This window comes from Copadichromis virginalis, linkage group LG4, assembly GCF_057382275.1.
Source record: "Copadichromis virginalis isolate Kocher_CV1m ecotype Utaka linkage group LG4, C_Virginalis_male_GT1.1, whole genome shotgun sequence".
Lineage (NCBI taxonomy): Eukaryota > Metazoa > Chordata > Actinopteri > Cichliformes > Cichlidae > Copadichromis > Copadichromis virginalis.
Genome location: NC_140621.1, coordinates 6,701,661 through 6,720,994, shown reverse-complemented (window position 1 = coordinate 6,720,994; position 19,334 = coordinate 6,701,661). Strand labels below are relative to the sequence as shown.

Sequence of the window (19,334 nt, the reverse complement as noted above, 5' to 3'; positions counted from 1 at the left end):
TCCCAGTCTCTGTCTCTCTACTCTCATTACCTGTCTTAGTCTTTGTGTCCTTTTTTTCTTTATTAGTCGATTGTACGGACTGTGTGTGTGTGTGACATCACCCACTGGTTTCACTGATTTCCACAGTTTTCCTTTTTAAATAGTCTTTTGTCTTTTAACATTCCTACGATGATTTTAAGGGATGTCAACGGTTCAAAAGCTCAGACTGATACCTGAGACCAAAAGGCTAAGTAGTATGATATAAATGACAGAAATGCATCAAAACTTAGTCCTTGTTCTGTGCTGCCACTTAACCCTTTTTATGTTCAAGAGGAATTTGTTGCCACAAGCAAAGCTGTATCCTTAGTGTATATTTGTAGTCCAGTTGCTAGCAAATCCTGAAAAATGCCTGTGACATGTGAACTAAAAGATATTGAGAGAACTGAAGTTTGTGGTGTATGAGTTAAACTCATGGCCTGTAGAGATTTGGTGAAAAGCTTTAGTTTTTTCCAAATAATTTTAGGATTTAGGATGTTCTTCATCTTTGGTTTGTTAACAAATGTGTTAACGTTGTAACATCCTAACATGGTGAGCATGTTAAACATACATATTAGCATGCTGACAGCAATTATCTTAAAACATCAATATGCTTAAGTACAGCTGCATAGAAGCATTAGCTTAGCCACTGACTTAAGCCATTCGGATGAGATTTATTTCTCTGGGGGTGGCGCCATGGTCAATAACTTTAATCCAGTATGTCTAGAATCATTTTTTATTTCTGCCAAACCAAAATGAACTCTGTTTATTTAGAAAATATGATGCTCCTCCTGTATTTCATAACCAGTCTAGAGCAGCATATTTGTGTTTTAAAGATCTCTAAACTATTTCCGTGGGATAATCTTTTTGGATTTTATCTGTCTGTTGGGAATCTCTACTTGTGCTAAAATAGCAGAAATTTGAGGAAAAGTTTTATTTGACATACTTGAAAATCAATATAACAATCAAATGAATTTAAAGCCGCCAGCTGTTGCAGAGGCAGTTCTGTGTATTCATACATATTTTCACCAATATAAGTATGTTTGTAACTTACCCATGGGCATACAGAAAAGTATGAATGGCTTACTTTGATACTGTGAAATACTTGGGTGCGTAACTGTTCAAGCAGGTTCTTTTGTTCTATGATTTCTATATTTGCCTTTATTTATTTTTCTCTGGTTCTGTTTTGTCAGCTGTCCATTTCTATAATAAATTTCAGCTTAGATTGAAATTGAAACAATGAAGTGTTAATGTTTAGTCTTTTTTGTATTTACATCATAGCACTTCAAGATTAAAAGAGACCTGGACCGACATGATGTAATCTAACACAGTTGACAATCTGGATTTTAGATGCAATGAAACTACAGGAGTCCTGACTAATAGCTGCCACCATTATTTAAATCCCATACACAACACAATAGACATATTCCACTTTTTAGACCCAAGTAATTATTTGTTTCCTACAGAGCTTGATGTGTTTCCTGACATACAGTGGGTGTCTGTGTGTCACACACAGACCTACTTACACAAACAAACAAAGCTTGGTGATATAACCGTGTGCGGATATGTGCCAAGCAGGGGTCAGGATTGCACTCCGCAGGTCAGGGCTGCCACATCTGTCACTCCACTTCTCCCCAGAATATGGTCAGAGAGGGATGGAAGAATGGATGAGGCTGGAGAGAGAGGAGAACAGACTGTAAGAAGGGAAGGGTGGGGGGATAGCAGTAGAGGCTGTCAGGAACAGCTCCCAGGTGTTAATCAGTGTGCATGAATTTTAAAATAGAGTGCAATTGGAGAAAGTTATATAAATAAGTTTTCTGATCTAAATTTTGTGGACCAAAACTTCAATCATTCAATTTTTTTTCTTTACCCATTTAGCTGGGTCTTAGCTTAGATGACTTGATTACTTTTTAGAGCAAAATGACAGCTGTTTCACACTCTGAATTGTCATTAAGCCTGGAGATGAAAAGCATTATGACAGTTAGTGATAAGCCCTGGGGCGAGAGAAAGACTTTGTGTGCATGTGTCAAAATTACAGTTGATTTAGTAATGTCATCTAAGGCTCTGTATGCCTGTGAGCATGTGCGCATCCTTTCCCTATCTGTCAATTGCATTGCTAACACATGTTGCCCCCATCTGGCTGCCTTAAACATCAGCTATCATTACCATATTTCCAGTCCCATTCTTTGTCCAGCTTGTTCTGTTCTGGATAGTAGTAATCATGTGACTACAGAGGATTATCTGATAGAGAGCAAAACTCTTCTGATTATCTGAACATCTAATCCTACAAGAGTCTTGGGTTTACAATGATCCTGCATTACATGTTGAGATAACACAACAAAGCCTAATTTATCACTGACACGTGCTTTGGTTAAAGTGAACACTGAAGCCAAAAGATTTATTACAAACATCTACTGGTAGTCAAATTCCTCACCCTTGGCTAATTAACCCGTAGCAACCATATAAAGTTCAGAATTGTTCCCTCCCAGGTGCAATATTTCAGAAAACATGCTTGTTTCATCATGACATCATCATATTGTTTTTAATTACATGTTACTATGTGCTGCTACATTATAAACCTTGGATATGGCAGTTATCATAGCCACATGGCAATTTGACAAGAATCAAAGAAAATTTTCATGCTCTTGTTTTTTAAAAAACACCTTTTAAAATGAACAGTCTAACTTTTAGAGGTTAAACGTTTCAGACAGCAGGGATCCTGCAGTACAGGTATTGCAAAATTAAAAAAATATGGAAAAAAGAGGAAAATTGTTCTCTTACACAGGAATGTTCAATTTAGTTGTTTAAGGAGCTTGGAAAGATAAGCGTCTGGACTTCTTTAAGTTTCCTTTAAGACGTTTCACCTTCTCATCCGAGAAGTTTCTTCAGTTCTAAGAGCAACTGGTGGAGAGTCCCTGATTTTAAGCCCTATGGGAGAGTCCCCAAGAGGGTCATGGACCTCCGATTGATCCTCTACCCACACGAGCCAAGGTGTGAAAACCGGCATGGGTCACAATCAGCCAAGGTTTTGCGTGTACCCATTGTGAAGCCTAGCCCCATCCTATCATGTGATTTACTGAGGGCTAGGTTTCACAATGATCCTCTATGAGCAAACACTTTGGCAAAAGCGGGAAGGAAAAACTCCCTTTTAACAGGAAGAAACCTCTTGGAGAACCAGGCTCAGGGATGGCTGGCCATCTGCCGCAACTGGTTGGGGGTGAGGGGAGGAAGACAGGACGAAGACACGCTGTGGAAGAGAGCCAGAGATTAATAATGACTAATGATTAAATGCAGAGAGGTGTACGATGAAATATTGTGTCATAATAAAAGGCATAAAACTACTTCACTTCTAGAAAGACTTTGATTTTTAAAATTCACAGTACAGTTTAATGCAACTACAAGGTAGAATATGCAAGTATATCATTACAGTGCTAAATGAGATCAGACACAACAGACTTCTAAGTGCTTAAAGTATGCCGTGTCTTTTTAATCAGAGTATATCATTGAGTCAATTAAATGTTTGAGATATTCCCATTGGACCAGTTTTATTTGATACCTTTTTTTAAAGTGTGAAATCTTTATGTTAAATCTTCTTTTTTTAAAAAGAAAAAAAAACTTGGCTTATCTTTGTCTAATGTTACTATTATTGTTTGATGACCTGAAACATTCAAGTATGACAAGAAGAGAAGAAGAAATCAGGAAGGGGCAAAGACTTTTATCACAGCACTGTTCATTAATGGAAACCAAATCAAATGAAGCTCAGTCTCGCCACTTCAGTCAAGTATCTACTCTTTTATTTCCAAGTGTATATGCTCGAGCACAGAGGGAGAAAAAATGGTTCCATGTGGTCTGCATTGTATATTGGGTATGAGGGGACATCAGTGATGCCTTTCAGCATTCAGTTCCAGTTCATTAGAGGACCAATGAAACACAAGCCTTTGTGCCCTAGTGAATGTCAAAAGTGTTTTATTCCTTTACAGTTCAGTTAACAGAGTTAGTGATTTTTTTCCTCACTAATTGTTTTGATTTTAGCTTTATTATTAACTTTGTATTGTGGCTTTGATTCACTTATTAGGTACAGGCAACAAAAACGTCTTGGCTAGGTTTGGCACTAAAGTATTAGGGCAGCTTTAGGCAAAGAAAACTATATTGCCAGGTTAATACACTAAAAAAGAGTTACGTTTAGGTGCTGAAAATGACTTGGTTACTTTTAGGAAAACATTGAAACACCCCTTCCATTCATCTCACTCGGAACACACGCCAAATCTACCCAAATAACTGACACCCTGGGAATGAGAATGAGCTTAATACTCAGCATTCACACAATAAACACAGACTCAATTACAGGATCCTTATATTTACAATGTTAATTAATGCTGTTATTATGTTATCAACAGAAAATTCAACAACCATCATGAAAATATTTTAAGTGTAAAAGTAAGATGTACTACTTTATTCCGGGGAGGTATATTTCTGTTGCAAGGCTCAGCTTAGCCTGTGGGTCTGCCAAGTTCTGGTATTGTAAATTATGTGCAATAAAAACGATGGAGAGAACTTTTGAGTCACTTTTAAGAAGTCCATTTCTCCGCCTTACTTGTACTTGCAGATAATAACCTGGAGACTTTAATGAAAGTTCTTTTTTTAGTTGGATTTTAATGAAGCCATATGTAAATTTAAATCTCCCTAAACTCCACCAGCACTTCTGTCCCATCATAATGAAGCTCATCTGCTCCCTTTCTTTCTGTTTTTATGGTTTGATCTTGTGCCTGCATGTGCACAGGCATGCACAGGCGCTCACACAATAATTGCTTTCTTTTTTCCCTCTCGTTCCAACACTAGTTCCATCCTTCTGGGGTCTGGTGAACTCAGCCTGGAACCTGTGTGCCATTGGGAAAAGGCAGTCTCCCATCGACATCGAAACCAGTCACATGATTTTTGACCCGTACCTGACCCCTCTCAGGCTCAATACAGGAGGACATAAGGTAAGGGTCACCAAATGAAAATGCTTCCTAATGGTTTTCACGTAGCGATCGAGGAGCTTTAGCTCATGTTTTGAGACAAAACTCATCAAATGTCGAGACACAAGCAGGACTGTCCTTCTGTGACAGTCGCTGGGCTTTAATTCATCAGGGTGAACGAACACAGACCAGGACACTACCTCTAAATCTAGAAGCAGAGAAACTTTGGTCAGAGACAATGATTCATCTATATCCAAAGGCTTTGAAATTCCCAGCTGCATTTTGCTGCACCAAGGCTCAGGAGGCATTACAATTTTAGCCCTTTACACAGCAATCACAGTTAATCTTTGGAGGAAAAATCCTCTTTAAAGCACCTAAAATCACAGTTAAACACAGCTTGTGGGATGTTGTACTTTTCATCCTGGATTCATTATGACAGTTTGGAAATGTATTTTAGTTATTGGCCATAATAATGTCAGTGTGGGGAAAAGGGGTCTGGCTACAAGAGTGCAAATTTAGCTTTGTCACAAATTTAGAGTGGGCAAGACTTCCAACACCCTGCCTCAGGTGGGGGTTAGCTGGTGGTTCAGGGGCTGGACTGGCCTTGTCCCGGGGTCGCAGCTGGCCTTGGAGGTGGGTTGGGGGGTGGTCAATCTGCCTGCACGTCTGATCGATGAGGATGGGTGTGAACCTTTCTGCATTTTAGAAATTTAAGGTTCTGTCTGAAGGCGGAACAAGGACATATTTTGTAAAAGCAGCTGACAGAAACCGAGAAAGGGCTTATGTGTTAATACATAAGCCCTAGGCTATTTTTTATAGAAATTTGACCTGAAATTTCCCATTCAGTCATCATGAACAGTTACAGAACTGTAAGTACAAACTGCACAACTACGGGGCAAAATTGTTCCCAGTTAAACCTGTAAATTAGAGTGAAAATACAAGCCAGCCGTGGTGATGCTTCTAAATCTGTTCTGAAAAATTCTCACCTGTAACTCCACCAAATGTAATACATCAGAAATGAAAGCACAATAAATGCTGCATTCATTTCAGTCGGAGTAATACCAGACTACTTTTTCACTTCAGTGTGCCACACTCTGAAACCCTCAAATAACAGCAGCTGGTTGCAGTTTAATAACAGAAAAGGCTCACTCCTGCTACAGGGACCACTGGGGTTGAAAGGGATACGGACTGTATTTGAGTTGCAGTGCAGGAAATTTAGGCTGGGACAACAAACCCCCATAAGGCCAGATAGTGAATTTTTCTTAAACTTCCCTCCTTGTGATTCGTAAAAAGAGGCCAAGACTTGACAAATGAGATGTTTATAGCAGAACATTGTTACAGTTGCCACTGTGAATGACATACAAGTAGCTATTCGGGGGCAATAAAGAGAGTAATGTGAGGTCATCAAAAGGTATTGAGAAGCAGGACAACAATTTAACTCCTCGTTTAAATTAGTCCAATTTGCCCATAGACAGGTTGCTATGGTAACTCAGAAAACCATTATAGTTAAAAACTGGGGGAAAAAAGCAATCTTAAATGATAGTGTGTAATGACAAAATAAACTAAACTAAAATATCAAATACTGAATACTGAAGGTATTTAGTTTTAGTCTTCATCAGCCAAATTTGTCATTACATTAGAAATAAGGAAGCTTTTGCGCTCCCAAAATGTTCATGTTAGCTGAAAGAGGCAGCTCAGCATGATCCAGCCTATGGTAATCTGTTATTACTGGATAAAAGTGGACGGTTTTCAGCTGTAAGAACATGAACTTTTGAAAGCTCATGTTCAAGGTCATCTACTCAGATATGTTGGGATAGACAGAAAGCATTAACTTGACTTTTAAACTTACCTGAATTTTCTGTCAAGGTTGGTGTTGAGAGCTTGGTCTCCAGCTATAACTGAGCAGTTTTCAGTTTCTTTGCCTTTGGGCAAAGAAGGTTCTGGCAGGTTCTCCCAGAAACAACACTGGGGGAACAATGCCTTTATTTCAACATTCATTGGATTGCACACTGTGAATTCATCCCTCGGGGAAACTGTCAACATGCAGGTCTACTGTAGTATCCTGAGGGATCTGAGGGATAAATATTCAGAGAAAACCTTTTGAATTGTGATTTAAAGGAACTTCTGAAAATCTAATAACTGGAGCTACACGAGGTTCACGAGAAAGTATCTTGAATGTGAGATTAGCCAGATTTAAAACATGTAAGGATTGTAATATTTATAGGCCTGTTCTCAGAACTATTTGACATTAACATTGTTCCTTATTCTTAAAAACAAAACAAAAACACAACTTTTTAGCTGCATATATATGAATACAGGGTAATAAGATACATTAGCCAACATAACACGTGTAACTTATGAGCAAATCCTTAAATAAGCAAAGAAAGTACATTGCACAAATCATAGGTGATGAACTATGAATTTTACAAATTTCTCTTGCTTTAACCTGTAATGTAATTATATTTGACATCTACATCGTTGGTTTTCACTTTTCCCTTGAAAGCAGTTCACTACCAGCATTCATTAAATAATTGTTCTTGTGGGACTTGCATATTTCCTTTATTTTCAATAATCCATCCTGAAAATGAGTCCGACTTCAAACGTAATGTACATTTTTAACATATCTTCCTTTGATTCAGGACGTAGTCTGTTCTGAATCATAAGTCATTATTTCACAACATAATGTCTTTATGAAAATTTCACTGCCAAAGGCTGCTTTGATCTTGAACAATATGGTGCTTTGCTGTTAGATTTCATTGTTCCCTTCCAAAATCCAGATGCTTTGCTAGCTCAAAATGGATTTAATGTTTTCTAAGGTTTGATGTGATGATGACTGTGGGTGATTCATATCCACAGTTTAATGTCTGAATACTGACTGCCTTCAAGCTTTCTCTCGGAGCACATGACACACATTTGTTTACTTTAGGAATAATGATCATTTTCCTCTGGAACTTTCAAACTTGAGAAATGCTGAATAATAATAATAATAATAATAATAATAATAATAATAATAATAATAATGATGGTATTCTATGTATGTCCATATGATTGGACAAATGAAATATGTCTATAAACTACTGAGGTTACCAATGGGTGTAACTTGTTTATGGTTTAAACTGAGTAAAATACTTACTTCAAATAAAAAGCTTTGTTTCTTTTTCTGTATGTAGAAACTGCACGATCGAGGCTAAATGGGATGCTTAATTACAAGATGCTGAATCCTGCCCATTGATTACATGTTTTTTTTCTTTCTCTGTGGCACTACTTGGACTTGGTACTTAAACACTGCTTTTTTTTTTTTTTTTTTTTTTGTGTCCCGTTTGGATCTTTAGCCATCAGAATTGTTGTCTTAAGGCCAAGAAAGATGCCGGATTTATTTTACCAAGTGGATCATCATGGCCTTGCCATATTGGTCCATTTGATTGACCTTTATTATAATTATGAATTTATTTTATTTTCAGTTGCTACAAACGGGACAGACATGTCTGGGGGATAGGACAGGGGGAAAGAATGAAAGAAAGAGAGGGAGAGAAAGAAAACCAAAGGGGAGAAGAGACGGTGAGAAGGGGGGGAAGAAAGAAAAAACAAAAAAACAAAACACCTGGGTCACCTGTATGGAGAAAAAAAACAGAAGAGAAAGCAAACAACAAAGAGCAACATAATAAAAAAAAACGGCACCATCACAATAAACTAGCTAGCAGTAGATATCAGTAGATACTAAATAATAAACGATATTGTGCAGCACGCAAGATAGACAGCGTACAATATGCTTTGAGGCAGCAGCCAAGAAAGCTGTAGTCCACGTCTGTGCATACCCGTGTGTGCATACCTGTGTGGATCAGCATGCTTGTATTCCAAAGGTTTCTCCATGTAACGATCTGCTAGAGGGTGTGGGGGGGCCATAGCCCCGTCCTCCAGGGTATGAAGCAGGTATGGAGGAGATCAAAACTCCAGACATCCAGAGGCCCCCAGAACACAAGAGACCAAGGAAGACCAACAGAGGGGCAGCCGCGCCACTGTCCCAGTAAGAGCTGAGGAGAGTCCCAGATGAGGGCTCACTCAGCAGCCGCGGAGCAGAAGCCAGGGGGAGTTGCAGTGATGCGTCCGTGAGCTCCGCCGGCAGCCAGCCGTGCCTGAGTGACCGAGCCCCAGGCTGAGAGGCCGGGGGCACCCCACCTCCGAAGTGGCCCGAGCGAGCCCCAGGCGGCCGCCAAGGAGTGAGCCGGTGTGTACCCGGACGCCCACCCCCAGACACAGTACTTAAACACTGCTGATATAATATTTTTAAACATATATCCATGTAGCTTGTTTCTTTATTAGCTCGCCCATCATGTTCCCTTTTAAAGAAGCTTTTGTAGGTGTTCTTTGAAACCTCCAGAAAATATCAAAGTCAGCATATTTGTGTTGTTCCCAGACACTTTCCAGAAGAAGACTCTTTTCCACCACAGAAACCAGGGTTTAAATCAAGAATAAGGATACAGCATTAGCCCCAAGCGGCAGCCTCTGACAAGTATTATTTTCTGAAGGATGATTTTTGGTTATTGTGCCCCAGCATGGCTAAAGGTTAAAAAGGAATGGATATGTGGAATCCAAATTCTGCCAAGATTTTTGTACTTGAACGCAGGCATTCCAGATTGGGCTGACATTCTTGTGCGTACCAAATACTTCAGGAACCTCAGGAGATGTTATTACATATGGCTTAAACATACACTAATTTAAAATTCTGTGGTTTAAAGATCAGGACAAGTGTGACGTACAGAAACATAGATGGATGTTGCCGTGGAGACGTCAGTTACTGACGCGTGTACCTCCAGTTTTGAAGGTGCTAATGGATTTTTGTCTGTTGTCATTTTCAAGCTTTAAAGCAAAACGTGATTAGCAGGCGGTGAATCTGACTACAAAGCTGTTTGTCTGTACCTGCTCCTGCTAATCTTCCACCCTAAAGCATATCTTGCTTTACGTATTTGTTTTAAATGAAGCCTTACTGTAATTTACAAATTGGAATTATCATGTTTCATTGATGAAATCGAATCTATATTCAGTCTGTGTACAAAAAATGAATTAATGTACTAGTTATGGCAATGCTGCACACTAATGTTAAATATAATTAAATGGAGTGATGACACATCTTGACACATATAGATGTAAACTGCATATATATGAAGGTGAGATGCTTATGCTTGTCTACTCTTGGATATTTTGCTTAAAAGCATGTTAGACTAATTTATTTGATAAACATTGATCACTTCAGATTCATTATGCTTGGGTCATGGCAGAAAACCTCTGTGTGCACTTGCATCTTTCTGTGCACTTATACTGGAGTTAGCAGTCCGATAGCTGCTGCTGATACTTGGGACGGGCTAAATTCAGAGAAGAGGTTTCCCTGCAGGGATCAATAATGACACCCTGATCATATTTTTTAGGATCAGTGAGCATTACAGTGGTTATGCTCTGTGTAATCTATTACCTATTAAATACATTTTCATATTTGCACAATGACAATTTTAGTCTCTGATTTTTCTGTGCAAAACACTTTTTTTTGGGATGTTTAAATTTACACTTATACCTGCATTACAGTGTATTTTATGTTTGTTACTGTATGTGTCACCCTCCTAAGTCTTTCAAAGACTGTAGGCGAGTGGAGACAGATAGAGGGATGATTACACTCTTAATACAACAAGTGTAACAGAAAGTGCCCACTTCATCTGGTAAATAGCAAAGCCAGGCCACTCATCCACTTAGCTCTTACATTATCACTAGTCTCTTATCTGAGGTTTGTGTATTGACAGCAGTGATACTTAATCCTGCAAGTTTTAAAATCAAGCTTTCAAGCCCCTGTCAGCTTAGTGCAAATTGTTCCCTTTGGAATTTGCTCTGTGTTTAAAGTTATTATGTGTAAATTCTGAACAGGATCGTACACTGTTTAAATCTGAACTAAGCATGCGTTACGTCTCTTGGGTCCTTTTGTTTCATTTCTGTTTATTTCAATTTATAGTGATTAACATTTCACTATAGGACACAGAGAAATCTTAAAGAAACATTAACCCCATAATGCTCTATTTAAAAGGTCTATCCTTATAATTCCCCATGAGACTTGCTCATTGTGATGAGGGCTAAGAAGTGTCACTGGGTTGAGCCCCCATGTTATTCCCAGAGGGAGCAGTGTCAACCACTAATCACAGTCACTGTGACACGCTGTGGTTCAGACAAATATGATATGAGATCAGATGACTGACAGTAGTAGCTCAGGCTCTGCTAATCCAAAGCACCAGGGAATGTAGGTCGTCTGGGCTAATGAAATATCAGGATTACTGAATCACTGTGCCAGGGCTCATCTGAAATAAATTTGTTGGAGTTTTTGTTAATATGCATGCAAATGCGCATATCAGTCCCTTCGTGATCTAATTTGTGACAAAAATAGAGCTTTTTATTGTGGGTTTTCTTTTTTCTCTTCTTTTTAACACAGGCAAGTGATTGAAACTATGACAAAGCACACAGCTAATCGTGCAAATATCCCTCTACAATTATTGATCAAAAAGGAAAAATCTTTTTTATTGCCCTATCTTGCCCAGAAATAAACAAGAAGTGGAACCCTGAGATACAAGGACACATCATAAACTACGGGAAAGGGAAAATAATAATGAGCAGAAGTGCCATGGGGGTGGATGAGCGATACTACTCTGTCTTACCTGTCTGTCAGGTAACTACTTCTTAAAGTGCTTGCTTAAAGTGGCAGTGGTAAGCTTTTCATTCAGATTTATTGCTTTCTGTCTTCTTAAGCGTTACCACCAACTACAAGGAGCAAAGCAGGACGTTCATTGTTTGTTTGTTGTTCCATTTTCCTGGGACATTTTTTACCTCGTTGTAGACAGACGTATATAGACAGAGTGAGTCTCATGGAACTAATCTAAATGTCAGTGTTGCTTTTTTCCTGTACAATCTGCAATCACTGTTTATTCTAACTGAACTTGAATAAAAAAGGAGTCCTCATTAAGTTGTGCAGGTTCAACATTTTATATAACTGGGTCACTAGCATTCAATTAATGGCCTATCAATTGTCTAACTTATGTCAAGCACAGGTAATGACTTGTGGACTAAGGCAGGCTCACAAGTTATGCCGATTTTCAAACTAATAAATTAGATTTAAGGACAATATTTCCATCTGAAATGTGCAGGTATGAAGTAGTCTAAAACTGACATTTTCAGCATAATGCAAGTGCCTTGAATGTACTTTCCACCACTCTCTGAAAAACAGCAGCATCCCTTAGGTTGTGAACAGCATTTGGTATGAGCAACAGCTTCTTATTCCAGCGCTGGCGATCCCTCACTAAAACAGGGTGTTATAACGATGTAATATGTTCAGCTTTCTGCTTGAATCGGGGATCAAGACATTAACAGCTTGTGACTGCAGGCTGCAAAAACTCTTAGCACCTTTTAGATCCCTCCGGTGTTGTTGTTCGAAATGGTTTCAGACAAAGTGGTGTGTGTACAGTTAGGTTCCAGGGGGCCTTAATCCACCCATGCATCAAATTTACAATCCATGTTGCTTACCACACTAGGCTTAACAGGACCTGTCCTGTGGGATGGCTTTAGCACACAGATGTTTCATTGCAGGCTCTCTGCTTCCTTATTTAACAGTAGATCAGAATTCTCTGTTCTTTTGTGGCAGCCAGGCCAGCTGTATTATGGGAAAGTCATGCAGGATTTTCTCAGAGCTGCTTGATGAACTGTGAAACCATGTGCTCTGGCTTTCCTACATTTCTGGTGTGGGATGGTTTTAGCAGTCGGCAGTGTTCTTTTTCATTCATTTGTTGCAAATAATGTCTTCTTAGATTTCAGTCCTGTGACAGTAGTGATCTGTACCACAGGAAGCTCATGCTGGATTTGTCAGATGACTTCAGACATTTTCAAAGCTGTTGATGGCCTATACTGAGGTTATATGTTATGTGTTATATGCAGTGTTGAGAAGGTTACTTTTAAAATGTATTCCACTACAGGTTACAGAATACATGGTCCAAAATGTAGTTTGTAAGGTATTCCAAATACTTTGGATTACTTGATATATTGTCATGCTTTTTGCAACTGCATGAACGTACTATTGCTGTGTGATTTATTACTATTACTCAAGGCTACTCGCCACCGAGCTAACATTGTTAGCTGGTGTTAGCTGAGGTTAGTTCATAGACTGCAGATTGTTAGACTTGATGGAAAGCATTAACAACCTGCTAGCTGCAAAAATTCATGTGCAGCTCTGAAAGCAACACCAACTAGATTTATAAATCTTTATATAAAATGAGTAACAGTAGGGTGGCCATTTGGTAAGGCTGCACTGTTTGCAGTGATCTCGTATTGAAAACTATTTCTGTATCAGTAATATGTTTTCTTTCTGTCTGTTTCTGTTAGTAATAAATCACACAGCAATAGCACACCGAAGATGTTGAAGTGACACATAACCCAGGTAGGTAGCACAACTACAACAAGGTAGTTGTGGTAGGCTAACATTAGCTTTTAAAAAAGAACTTACTTCCAGATGTTTCCTTAGGTTGGAGTCTTTTGACGCTGAGAGCAGCTCGGCTGCTGGCAAACAGAGTTTGCATTTCACGGTCAGATTTCGCCCATCCCTTTCTTCTTTAAATGTAAAACGGTGTTGGAATTTCCAAGTAAGAAATGCATTCCTGCCCATGCACTGCTGTCTCTGTTGCACTGGTGGGTCCGTTGTGACTGACGACACCAACATTAACAGGACACTTACATTAGAGCTTCTTAATGTGTGTTTTGTTTGGGTTGCCAGCAAAATTACCAAAATTAGATTAAATGGTAACTGTAACGGAATACAGTTACTCATATTTTGTATTTTAAATACGTAGCGCCAGTGCATGTATTCAGTTACTCCACAAGACTGGTTATATGTTCGTACACTAGATTTACTTTGCTCATAAAATAAGGCCACATACAAATTTCTTTTTTAAAATTTTCAGTTTTATTCTGTTTTTAACCATAAAAGTGAATCAGAATGATTTTAAGGTGACAGGCACAAGCTTGCTCTCCTACAGTGTGGATGTCTCCATATGAGCAAACACCTTTATGTGGACCACTGAGAAAACAATAGTTGTATTTGTTGTAGGGGAGAAGCATGGTAGTTACAGCAAAAAGCTCCAAGACTGCAGAATAAAAAAACAAAAAAGAAACAGCACACTTATCCAAAGCGTTTTCTTGTGAGTGACAGCGGCTTAAAAGAAAGAAAAAAAAAACCTGCTTGGGCTACAGTAACCAAGGTAGTGAATGCTGTAGCTCAGGTAAGAAAAAACAGGTTAAACACTAAACAAAGAGTATCAGACCAGAGGAAAAACAGGGAAATGGGCAGATGACATGACCACCTACTGGACAATCATTCATGCAAACACTTTCAAAAAATACATATGGTTTTAACATGGTAAGTATTTAAAAGTGTTGTGTGAGTAACTGAATCTGTGACTCATTACTTTTGGAAAATATGAATATGCATTTAGAGGTGATATGTCTAAACTGGCATATCACCTCTATGAGCTGATAGAGGTGATATGCCAGTTTAGGGGGGATGTGATAAAATCTCTGGTTTAAAAATACAATTCACTTTAACACGGGGAGATGTGACAGTGGAATCTTGAAAAGTTAAAGCATGTGGACCTGTGACAGTGCATCCCAAGACAATATTGTGTGGCAGAAAGAATCTCTTTGAATTGGTGCTCGGGGCTTTTTGTTGTTGTTGTCATGCTGTGAGGGAATATAATTCATAGATAAACAGGATTCATTATTTTGTAAATAATATAGCTGTAAATAACTAAGAGCAGTTTGTTTTATGTTTTATAATAAAAAAAACAAATTTAATACATTATTATTTTTTCATTTAACCTTTTCTGCATCTTCACTTGTAGGTATGTAGGAAAAACTAAATTCTGGCATCAGATGACATTTCAGTCTATACTTGAACAGAACCGTGTGAAGCTCTTGGGCATTCTGTGTTGCTATCAGATAATTACTCACAACATTTCTCATTTAATGTTATTACTGCTGTCTACACAGACAGATAGACTCTTGTGTCCTCTCCTGTGTTTTCCTGGTTCTAAATGAGAAAATTAGAATTAAATGAGATGACAATTCTGCTTGATATCACTATATTGCTCTTCTATTTTCCCTGCTACCTTTCTTCTGTTTAGGGAGACAAAATGCTGTGCATGCTTGTGTGTCAACTCCTCATGAATTAATTATTAAACCCGTAATAGCTTAGTTCTGTTTCAGCAAGATTTGTTTGCATGTTTAAAACAGATCCCACATATCGTCACCTGTTTTAAGTGTTAAAGGACGTCTCCTGTCTGTTATATCGAGCCTAACTGAAAACACAGAGGACAGGAGACATTACCTTAAGAATACTTAAAAAGCTAGAAGAACACTTTGAAAGACAGGCTGTCTCACAACATGGTTTTCAGACAGAAGAAAATCCCAATATTGAACCTCCTGTTTGCATGCATGTGCAGGAGCTGGAGGACAGGCTGTGCAGCTGCAGTCGAGATCACACCACTGTGAATGCATATGTGTGTGTGGTAGGAAAAATTACAATTATAACAAAATACTCACTGCCTGTCTCTTATAATTCATATTAACATTTTGGGAGTGTAAACAGACCCGCTGCTAATAAAAACGCCTCTCCCTGTCAGAGGCAGTCATGCCTGAGTAACGTTGTGTCCTCTGCTTCTTTCATATTTTTATTGTTTTTTTTTGTTCGTCTATTTGTTTATTTGCTTTTTTTTTTCCAAACTGCTGGAGGTGCTAGAAAACAACAAAGGAAAGGTTAATAGGATTCATCCTCTGAGTGGTGTATGGAACCATATAAATGTTTTTGTAAACACAGTTTTTGCAGACCAACAAGGTAGAAAACAACCCTCTTTTTTTCTGAATTTGTTTCGAGGTTCGGACACTTTACCCTTCTCCATGTGTTGGCCAATAAAGCTACTGTCCGCCAGTGAGCTAATCACATCAATTAAAAAATAATCAATCAATTAATAATAAAATTAACCCAAAACCATCAATGTTGGACAGGTACACGGTTTTTTTTTTTTAGTAATTTTGCCTTTGTGCACCAACTCACTGGATTTCTTTTTAAATTAAACAGTAGAAATGTGGCTTTTGGCTTTTGCAGGGGATTTAATAAAAACATGCCATTAACTATTTCAAAATTGTAGCTGTTCTTATAAAAAGCCATAATGGGTCATTGTCCCAAAAATGTCTGGATCTTATTGCATAAATTTAACAGTAGTGGTACCTGGTGAGAAATACCGTTCACCTTGCCAGAGCTACGTAGGACCACAGAGCTGCTTAATGTGATTTGTTATTATTGCTGCTGCATGTCGCCCCAGGATAAGCACAATGCTACAGTTCTTTATTACAGTTCTCAGAGTTTTGATGACTGAGTGCCATTTATGGGAAACTGTGTATGATTGAGGGTTAGGTTTCCCGAGCTGCACAGGAGAAGCACACACACACACACGCACACACACACACACACACACACACACACACACTAGTTTCTGTGGGAGGTCGTTTGTACAGAGTAATCTGATTAAGAAAATCGTTGATAGTACCGTTTTTTGTGATGAGGATTTTTTTTTTTTTAAATCAGGGTTTGACATTTATGTGTTGGTTTACCGTTTTTAAAACTTTAGTAAGGCTGGTGTTAGGCTGCATTGTTAAAAAATAGTTTAATATGAAGACTTGTACAAAGAGGATCTTAAATACAAAGTTTTGCCATCTGTAGATAGCACGATGCATGCTTAGACAAAGTAGTTTGTGTTTGTGAGCTGTGTGAGCCACATAATTATTACTTAAGACCTTCATTGCTGTCACTTGGATTTGGTGATGGTGAAAGGCAGTGGACTCCCTGGACAGGTTGCCAAGCTGTGACAGAAGCATTCAAAAGCGTTATTTGGCTTTGTGTCTGCCTTTTCCCTCACCAAATCCTGACATCTGACAACAATGACTCATTACACACAATGCTGTCCAGTTACTTACACTGTGTGATGTTCCAGTCTAACCATATGAGATGGGCAGGATTTCTCTGACGGTCAAAGAAAACTAAAGGGGTCTTAGAGGTCTTTAAAAACTGTAGTAAGAGTTAAATCCTCTGTTTGAGTCTTGTTTCATGATTAATGCTCTTGTGCATCTGCTGAGCGAGAGCACATAACATGACCATCTGCGCTGGCGCGTGTGCATGCGTGTGTGTGTTTGGAAATATGCTGGAGAGAGAGAGAGAGAGAGAGGGAGAGAGAGGCAGGCATGCGTACAATTTATGTGTGAGAAAATTATATCAAAGATTGAGGGGGAATGTGAGCGTGAGTGTTTGTGTGACAGTAGATTGCTTCTGGGTGTATGTGCAGGTTAAAGAGTCAAAGAGAAAATTGGACAACTTTGACACTGTGTGTGTCTGTCAGTGCGTATGTGTGTCTGCCTGTGTGTGTCTGCGTGTGTAGTATGTTATCCAGTTATCTGGGCCAGCCTCTCTTTCAGCCTCTAGCTCCTTGTAAGCAGAGTTTCCTCAGAAGCTGGTGCACAACAGATTGGTTGTTTTGGCTCCTGCTGTGAGCAGCAGATTTCTTTGTTGCTTGGAAATACACAAACCACATTTACATAAGTCTTTACTGTATAATTCTCACTGTTTCCACACATTCATATAGGTGCAAAAAGATATTATAGACTCACCAATTAATTACTGGAGAAAAGTCAGCTGAGGAATGTGTACATTTGGGATGTCGAGGATTACATGTATAATAACAAAAGGCAGCAGTTGCCCGTCTTCAGGTCTTGCCATCCAAAGCACAGACTTAATTAATTATATGAGAATGGGGCCTCGGCCCTCCACCCAGGAGGGACGGCCCCAACTTCCTGTTCTTGACTGACAGAAGTGGACCTCTTTCCAGTCTTCTGATATATCTGATCCACCTCAAGCATCCCCATGTAGGGCATTCAGATTTACTGAAGAGCCCTGTTGTGTTAACTTCTTAACAACCACCAGGGGTAGTGTTAGGGATAGGACTAAGCTACACTGTTAAAAAAAACATATTAAAAAACGGTAATATTCCGGCAGCTGGGGCGCCAAAATACTACCGTAAAATAACAGAAAATAACTTCCTCATAAAAATGTGGTTATTTTCAGTAATGAAAATAGTTTGTTGCAGTAATTTTGCATGGGATTATGTTTTATTACATTAAAGTGATTTAACGTTAATTTACATTTGAAATGTGAAATCACAGTCTATTTACGTAACTTTAATGATATTCTAGAAGAACAGAGCAAAACTGTAAAATGCAGTAAAATACTTTTATATCAGGATTCTTTCCTACAGTGCTGCCATGCCCGCGACCTTGTGGTAGTTAGTTCACATTCATTGGCCAATGCTTAGCGTCATGTTATTATGTGTCCCAACATCCAATGGCATGTCACATTGTTTTCATGGCCACACCCTCACCCCAGGTGCAGAGGCCTATTTCTGTTCAGGAATGTTGTGAATACTTTGAGATTTATATTAATTGCAATTCCTACCTCTACATTTATTTTTTAAAATATATAATTAGCACAGCGTGGCCGTGCAATGTTTTATATGTTTTTTTTAAAGTTTTTATTCCTATTAATTATATGTTCACTTGTTGCCTCTGAATTATTGAATCAGACCTAGATGACATGACATTTTCAGCAAAATTAGAATTCAAATACTCCTTTAATTATTGATTATTCTCATTAATTTTCAATCATTTTATATATTTTTCCATAGTATTAAATTTGAATTTAACAGATCATTCTCTCACATAACAGACAAATATTTGTGAAATTATGATACATTTCTGAATGTATTTTTACAAACTAAATATACATATGTCCAAAAAAAATATTTAAAAAACAAGTAAATTGTGTTTTACTATATTTACAGTGATGTTATTTTATCTTTGACATGTAAAATCACAGTCTACTTATGTAAATTTAATGTTATTCTAGAAAGGCAGTACAAAACTGTAAAATATACAGTAAGATACTTTGACATTACTATTTTTTGGAACAGTGTATATCTATACCAAATTGAAATCATGTAATTGAAGACCTTTAATAACAACATGCATGTGAGAGACTTGATTAAAAAGGTGACATATTTTAAGTTGAACTTGTTTATGTTGTAGCAGCTTAAATTACTGATTTATATTTGCTTGAACTAATCTCTGCTGACCTCTCTCATTAACCCTTTCCCCCCCTAAGGGCTGCTCCCTGTTGGGAATTGTTCGTCCACGCCATTCTCTATTGCATATGTTTAAATCAAGGCCCGAATTCAAGCCTTTGAA

General features: G+C 38.3%; 1 protein-coding gene across 1 annotated transcript in view; it reads left to right on the top strand.

Moving 5' to 3' along the window:
* LOC146710708 (carbonic anhydrase-related protein 10-like) overlaps positions 1 to 19,334 on the top strand; it is a 145,422-nt gene that overhangs the window by 72,157 nt on the left and 53,931 nt on the right. The window contains exon 3 of the mRNA XM_085453303.1: positions 4,855 to 4,997. Within this exon, the coding sequence (XP_085309429.1) occupies positions 4,855 to 4,997 (143 nt within the window). The remainder of the gene's footprint in view (positions 1 to 4,854; positions 4,998 to 19,334) is intronic.